Source organism: Carex rostrata, chromosome 31, assembly GCF_964058835.1.
Source record: "Carex rostrata chromosome 31, lpCarRost1.2, whole genome shotgun sequence".
In the NCBI taxonomy this organism is placed as follows: domain Eukaryota; kingdom Viridiplantae; phylum Streptophyta; class Magnoliopsida; order Poales; family Cyperaceae; genus Carex; species Carex rostrata.
The window spans coordinates 4,422,583-4,430,366 of record NC_135948.1 but is presented as its reverse complement, the minus strand read 5'-3'; the positions used below and the strand labels follow the sequence as shown (position 1 = coordinate 4,430,366).

General features: G+C 33.2%; 1 protein-coding gene across 2 annotated transcripts; it reads left to right on the top strand.

Moving 5' to 3' along the window:
* Window positions 1-3,048: 3,048 nt before the first annotated feature.
* Window positions 3,049-6,019, top strand: LOC144547155 (single myb histone 4-like). 2 transcript variants are annotated; one of them, XM_078295747.1, is made up of 6 exons: window positions 3,049-3,305; window positions 3,735-3,934; window positions 4,307-4,397; window positions 4,477-4,560; window positions 4,654-4,969; window positions 5,738-6,019. In XM_078295747.1, exons 1-6 carry the CDS (start codon window positions 3,156-3,158, stop codon window positions 5,770-5,772), a joined length of 876 nt encoding a protein of 291 aa, XP_078151873.1. In that variant the 5' UTR covers window positions 3,049-3,155; the 3' UTR covers window positions 5,773-6,019. The 2 variants fall into 2 exon arrangements, with proteins under 2 accessions (XP_078151873.1, XP_078151874.1); XM_078295748.1 differs by lacking the exon at window positions 4,477-4,560 and having other exon boundaries at window positions 3,062-3,305.
* The last annotated feature ends 1,765 nt before the right edge of the window (window positions 6,020-7,784 follow it).

The window sequence follows — 7,784 nt, the reverse complement described above, 5'->3', positions numbered from 1 at the left end:
ATATAATAGAAGTTGTTATTGCTCCGAATACACTACCTAAGATTTAACATAATTATATTTACTACTGTATGGTCCGTCAATTATAATAAATTTTGTTTTTCAAGAAGAATGGGTTTAAACTAGAATATACTTCTTTGTAATAAAAATAGTTCTAAGGTTATCGGTGAATAAATTTTCAATATTTTCGGTGAAAATTATCCTTTTAATAAAATAATATAATATATACTATTCAAATAAAATCTGACAACTCAAATAATTATTCTTGCCGAACATATAAATTTCTACTAATTTTGCTAATGATACATGTATAAACCTCACAGTGTTCATAAAATTGTATAATCCATGTATATTACGACACTAGATAAATTATTTTGAAAATAATTTGTTTAATTCATAATTATCTTTAGAACAGGTGCTAAAAGTATATACAAATACATGTAAGACATGTTAATAAAAATGCTATAAATATAATACAAATATAATGCAGAAATTCTATAATGAATAAACATAATCTTTTACAATAAAAATAGAACAATTGGTCTTCATGGAATAATTCAAGTTTCTTGAGATCGAATCCGAGGGTTATTTACGAATATAAATTCATATTATAATAGTACCAAATAACTATTTGAAATCAAATAATCTTTTTATTCAAGAAATAGTTTAACTAATTCGATAAGCATATAATTTTCATAAATCGGATCATAAGTCAATATAAACAATAAGTAATTTAATATAAAATTAATATAAAATTGGAATACCTTAATTTTAGAATTTGATTTTGCAAGAAAGAGATGCGGCTTGGATCTCCTATGGGTGCTACGAAGGAAAGAGCAATTAATTAAATAGGGTCTCCATTCTAATTGTTGTGAATTGTTCTGAAGAAGCGGAGAGAGAAAGAGAGAGTAGACAGATTGGTAAATTAAATATAGCAGCAGTTGAGTTGCTATCTGTAATGAGAAGACGCCTTCTCAAAGTGGTTATTCGAAAGTTTTTGTTTTAATTATATGGATTGTAATCTGCTTAATACAATATGTTAAATTAGAACTTAGTAATTTTATTAAGATGACAGGGGAAATAAATATTCAAGGGGGCGCATACAGGCTACGGTTATTTATATGAGAAGATATATATAATTCAAACTTTCGGAAATACAATATAAAAGTCAGTTAACATATTACGAATTATTATGGTTTAGTAAACATGCATAACAATTGTGACCTTGTTATATAAAGTTACAAAGCATGAAGCTATATTTAAAATATACCATGTAGTGTAAAAAGAGACCCAAGTATAATGGTAGACATATTTTGTAAGTTATTGTTTTAATTTCAGTAATTATTATAATTATATGGATTTTGGATTTATCAAAACAATATGTTAAATCGGATCTTGTATTTTGATGAGTAACTTAATTATATCATTATTTTAGTTTAGTATTTAAAATACGTGGTATTACAAATACTATCTAGTTTACATCATAATACATAGTATTAGTAACAACAAAAAAAAAATCTTTATTCTGGAAACTTCAAAATAAAAATGTTCACGGGTACATTATCTGTTTTTACCATGTAAGCAATGCTAAAATGGGAACGAGAAAATTTCTGCAACTAGAGCTATTGCCAGATGGGGCCGGGGTCACTTTTAAAATTTAAATATTTGATCTGGGGTTCACCTCGGATCCACCGCCAGTGACTCTAGAGACATAAATTTCCTGCTCCAGAAGTGCAAGAGATTTGGTTATGCTAAAACGCAAGCAATATCTATCTAACAATATTTATCTCATTACATATGATCAATATTTAAGTACAAATATACGCTTAATTTCATCCAATTTTGGACATGAGCGTAATTTTGCATATGTTTTTAGTCCTATTCAAAAAAGAAAGACACGATCATGCATGGTCACAAAAAAAAAAAAAATCTACAATTGACTCATTTTGCTCCAAAAGATTGAAACCGCCATTAAAAAAAAAAAAAAACAATAATTGCCTTGAACTCAGGAACAATTTGATTATGAAGAATACTCTGTCACTATTATAGCTGAATGTAATATGTTGATGTTTTAATGAAAGTATAAGGGCATGAGAAAGAAATTGTTTGATCCACAAATTGGCAAATCTGGATAGGGGAGAACAATTTGAGTTAGGCTAATATGACACTAGTGTTATATCAAACTAAATAACACCACATCTTAAATCCTTAGATCTGCTTTAAGATTCGTATTATCCGCTTTTACTGTTCAAGCACTTCATTTTGTACGAATCTTAAAGCAGATCTAAGGGTTTAAGATGTGGTGTTATTTAGTTTGATATAACACTAGTGTCATATTAACCTAACTCTTTAAAAATCTGTACGTAGAACTAATATTGCTAGATGTAATCTGTTAATAAAATTATAAGGCATGATTGAAAAAAATAGAAAAATATTTGTTTAGGATAATAACAATCGTGTCTTTATGTTATATTAATCTTGATTGATTGGTTACATGTTGTAGGTAGGGGTGGCAAAAAAAGCTCGTAGCTCGTGGCTTGATCGTGATTCGCATCTGACTTGGTTACTAACAGCTCGTTTGTTACTGGATCGAGCTATTAACGAGCCAACTCGCCACTAGCTCGGTCCATAATTAACGAGTTCAAGCTGGGGCCAAACTTGCTCGACTAGGTATTAATTTGTGAATTTTTATGAATTTGCGTGCATTTTATACTGTCTAGCTCGGTTCAGCTCGATCCAAAAAGTTTATAAAAAATTGTTTTTTCTTAAAACAAGATCCAGTCAAACCCAGTGAGCCAGCTCGTTAGCTCGAACTGGCTTGTCATGAGTTCAAGCTGAGGTTTTAGCTCGAATGTCCTAAATCCAACTCGGTCGGCTGTAACTTGATTCAAAATTAACAAGCTGAGTCAAGCTCGGACCACAGCTCGTTGACACCCTAGTTGTAGGGTTTTTCGAGGATGAAGTTTCTGACGATATTGGATTGAAATTAAAAAGAAAAATCCGGAAATTAAAAATTGTAGAAGGGTATAGATGGAATTCCGTTAAAACTTCAAATATTGGTTTCCTCTTACGCCAAATTAGGGTTAGGGTTTTCATAGCAAGAGTAGAAAACAAAAGAGAGGGAAAGAAAGCTCGAAAGAGAGAATCTCGAGGTGGAAATGGGAGCTCCAAAGCAAAAGTGGACGTCAGAGGAGGAAGAAGCACTCAAGGCTGGCGTAAATAAACATGGTGCAGGGAAGTGGCGCAACATACAGAAAGACCCCGAGTTCTCTCACTTGCTTGCCTCTCGATCTAACATTGATCTCAAGGTTTAATCATCATAAAATCTCAAGATTTCTACTTTCTTATAATTAGTCTAGCAATCATTCTTTTGACTCGCTATTGGGGAATAATTTGTTAGTCCAGCTGCATGCGATTGATTATTGAAGATTTTCAACCAAATTGCCGAGTTCTAGGTTGTTAGAGGATTGAAGTTTCTATTGGGTTTTAGAGAGAACTTAATTACAGTTCAATAGGTGTTTACAATTTCAAAATTTAGATAATGTATACCAGACAGATTGATGGAAATAATTAGGGAAGTAATTGCAACCTTACAAGTCTGTAAAGATTTAATTTATTAATCACTGAGGTTCGTTGTATAGATTTTGTCTGATCTTAGATCTTGTTACCAAATAAGAATGCTTTTCTATTTTTGTGCTAAAATCGAATACTTAATATGCGGTAGTGAACTTGATCAGGATAAATGGAGGAATATGAGTGTAAGCTTCAGTGGATTAGGTTCAAGAGAGAAGGTAAGAACACCAAAATCGAAATTACCATTATCTCCCCAGAGGCCATCATCAGGTGCTGGCAGCAGTGGCCAAGGCAATATGCCAATCCTCTCTCTTCCTTCCCCTCTCCAAAGAAGTGAAGTCACTGACCCTGCCAAGAAACCTAAGTTTGTTTGTCCTTCTCTTTTTCTCTTTTTTACAAAATTACCTTTATTGAATGATGCATAATTGGCGCATTGTGGCTTGATTGGTTGATGCTGAGGTATGCTAGCTTGGGAAATAGGGTTCATCTGAGAAGTTTGTTTTTTGAATCTATTTTCTATTTGATTAATACCTTGCTAGCTGATGAGGTGCTTATAAATTTGCTACATTACTTGGATTGATGGAAAGAAGTGGCCTTGTGCCATTTAAAAAAAAAAAAGTAAAAGGGAGGAGAGTAGAAGCATTATACTGGAGAGAGGTTACCAGTAGAATTTCAATATGTCATAGTAAATAAATTACTATTGTTGATGTGGAATATCTAATTTGGTCAACATCAGGTATAATTCCATAATCATGGATGCTCTTTCCTCGCTGAAGTCGACTGAACCAAATGGATCAGAAATTGGTACCATCTGTAATTTCATTGAGGTGCACTTTTAATAACCCCCTCTCTGACTATAAAATTTTACGGGTCCATTTTTGTTTTCTTACTTTTTCCTTTATGCAGTTAAAACATGAGGTACCGGAAAACTTTAGGCGGCTTCTCAGTTCCAAATTAAGACGACTCATTCAACAGAATAAAATTGAAAAAGTAAGGTTTTGAACCATCCAATACATTGATAAACTGGTACATCATGTTCCAGAACTTAGAACACTAGATAATGATTAACTCAAAACAAAGCAGATCGGCAAGGCTTATCGACTGAAAGAAGTGTCCTTTGGGGTAAAAACGCCGGTCCCAAAGCAAAAGGACCCAACTCAGCAACACCGAAAGCTACAAAACAACATCAGCAGACAATCCAACAATAGCCTGTCAAGAGTACATGGGGGTGTGGTGGATCCCATTGAAGAAGAGGCAAAAAATGCGGCTAGCAGGATAGCCGATGCCGAGGCCAAGTGCTATTTCGCTTTAGAGGCCGCAAAAAATGCTGAGCGAATCTCCAAAATGGCAGAGGATGCCGAGGCCTTCCTTTCCCTTGCCAAAGAAATCTACGACCGATGTATGTCTTTCTTTTACATAATTAGTAGTATTCAAGTAGATTGCAGAATGCCCCTTCGATAAATCTGATCCTGGACATTTCAATTTGCACTAAGTTAGTGCATAATGACAAAATCTGATGCATACAGGTGATTGTGTACATGCAAGTAACAAAATTTAATTGATTTGCAATAATTTTTTTTGTTGTGATTAAAAGAAGGCATTGTTAGATAATCTAATTTGACCCCGTAATTTATGTAAAGGATTTCTTTTTGGACCCCATTTTTATCAAAATGATTAGGGATATTAACTTTTTTAATTAATAAGTTTTTGGCTGCCATAGTGTGATTTTTCAACATAAACATGGACTAGTATTTCTGTTACCTTTTTGAAAGGAAAGGTGATCACAAGACCAAAATGTGTACTCCAATCTTCAGGGACCCAAACAGGAAATTGTTAGAATTTTCAGGGAAGTGGTGGGGAGTTGCTCTGTTTTTCTCTTTTTCATCTTTTCAAATTACCTAAATTTTTTTGTAATCACCAACTTAAAAGGCAATGATGTTCATATCTAGATTTTGGTATTCTTTCAGTTGCTTAAACATTTGAAAGTCATTTGGTAATAGTTCAAACCACTTAATAATATGAGAAAGGTCAGACGGCTGTTTGTAAGTTATCTTAATTTTAATCCCACCTGATTCAGCTCTCTCCCACATGATTTTAATTTTTTTTAAAAAATAGCCATTTCAAGAATTTTGAAAAACTAGAGTTGTATATGATGCTATGGATGCAGGTTCAAGAGGAGAAGTATTCACTATAGCTTATTAAAACTCAGGGAACAAAGGAAGTTGGCTCTTAACCTGTTAGCATTTGAATTAGTAGGCCTGAGTGGTACACATTTTGTACATGAGCTTGTGCCCTGGTAGTTTCTTTTTACTTTGTTTGGGTTTGTAGAGCTGCTGTTAGGGATGATATTTATGATGACAACTTTGCATTTATGATAAAATTTGTTGTATCTAATAACAATTATAAGTTCTGTCCCTCTCTTTTGCAATGACTTGGTTTGTTCCATCTTACATCCTGATTTTTTCAAGAAATAGATTTGTAAAATGGAAAAGTTAGGTTTTGGTTCCTGAATTAGTTCAAAACATCAGTCCTTTAACTTTTAATATAAAAGTTAAACTGTTTGAACTCTGAAAAGATGACAAAATTCGTCCTCAAATTTTTTATTTAAATATAATTAGTCTTTTAAGATTTTAAAAAAGAGCCAAGTTGGAAGGACTAATTTGTTTAATTTGAAAGAGATTAGAAGATCCAACTTTTTTTCTTTTTCCGAAGTTCAGAGAAAATTTTGTGCTTTCGAAATTTCAGGAGCCAACTCGATTTTTCAAAAATATTGAACGATTATTTAAGTACAGATTTTTTTGTTATTAATGGGCCTCGGTATTTCTCAAGTATCTTTTAAATGTAAGAATTAAATATACGCTTTTAAGAAGAGAGAAAGATTATGCTATTGCATTGAGACCGTGGATCTATTTTAGTACAAATTAAAATTGAGGAACTGATTTACTTTTTTTTTAAAGAAAGTTCGAGACCGAAACTCGGAATTTTCTTTAAAAAAACAGTGCATGTGAAGTTTCAGACTAAGTTGGCAGGGTAACGAGTGACGACCAATTTTGTTGAAAGTTTCAACGGTGGCTTGGCTGCTCTCCAATTGTAGGGACTTGTTGAATTGTTGGAGACAAATCTGGACCGTCCATCTTTAGACCAAACGACCCACGTTGACATCACTAGCTCGAAGAGTAATGTGAACCGTTCATTTTCAGTTAACTGTCTTATGAACTCTTACAATTGGAGAGGAGCTTAGAACTCATTAATGGTCGGAGCAAGATGTGGGGCTAAGCCCAAATTAGCATAGATTTGAGCTGATCTGACCTGATCAGAATCAGACCTCCAAATCTCTTGACTTGACACCTACTATGTGGCCCCTCTCTTATTGGATGCCCCTCTTATCATGGACCACCTCCATTTCTCTCTCTTTCAACAAATCTTTCTCCCAGATCACTCAAATTGACACAAACAATGCATACATACAATAACTGAGAAGTTTACTTCATATAGCCTAGCCATTATTAAAGTGAACATTTGACTTGCCAATTGATAGGTCAACCAACCTCCTAAAAATCTTACATGCCAAAAATAACTTGCATACATAAAGATAGTAACTTTGTTGTGTATACTTTGAATGTGGTATTGTTGTGGTGAGACAAATTGCCTTCACTTTATAGTCTGTATTGGTTGTATAATGTGATCATTCTAGTTTTGAGAAGGCAGGAATTTTGGTAGGATACCAATCTAATCCCCTTCATTCCTAGGATGGTGCCAATGTACTTTCACATCATATTAAGATGGTTGGAGGTTGGTGGATCTATTAACCTCATCTTGATGTGGATGTATCGATCCATTCTATATTTTATTTGTATCATACAACAGCATTATTAATAATGTATCTAATATTGTTAAATTATATATAATATCCTATAGAGAGAAATAAAGAAGGTGACATTGTTGAATGGGACAACAGGAAAAGGAGGGGAGCTGGCAAGTTTTCTGCTACTCTCCAACTGTAGACAAATGATTGTGTGTCTGGATTATCTATATCAAATCGAAATATATATACATTTGTTTTGATTTTTTTTTTTTTTAAATTGGACAATTTCGACATACGATGCACAATTCTAAATAATTTTATTTAACAAAATTAAGGGCTCGCTTGTCTGATTGTCTCCAATTATGACAGGAGAGTTGGAGAGGATACAAGGGGGATAATGACTAGTGAG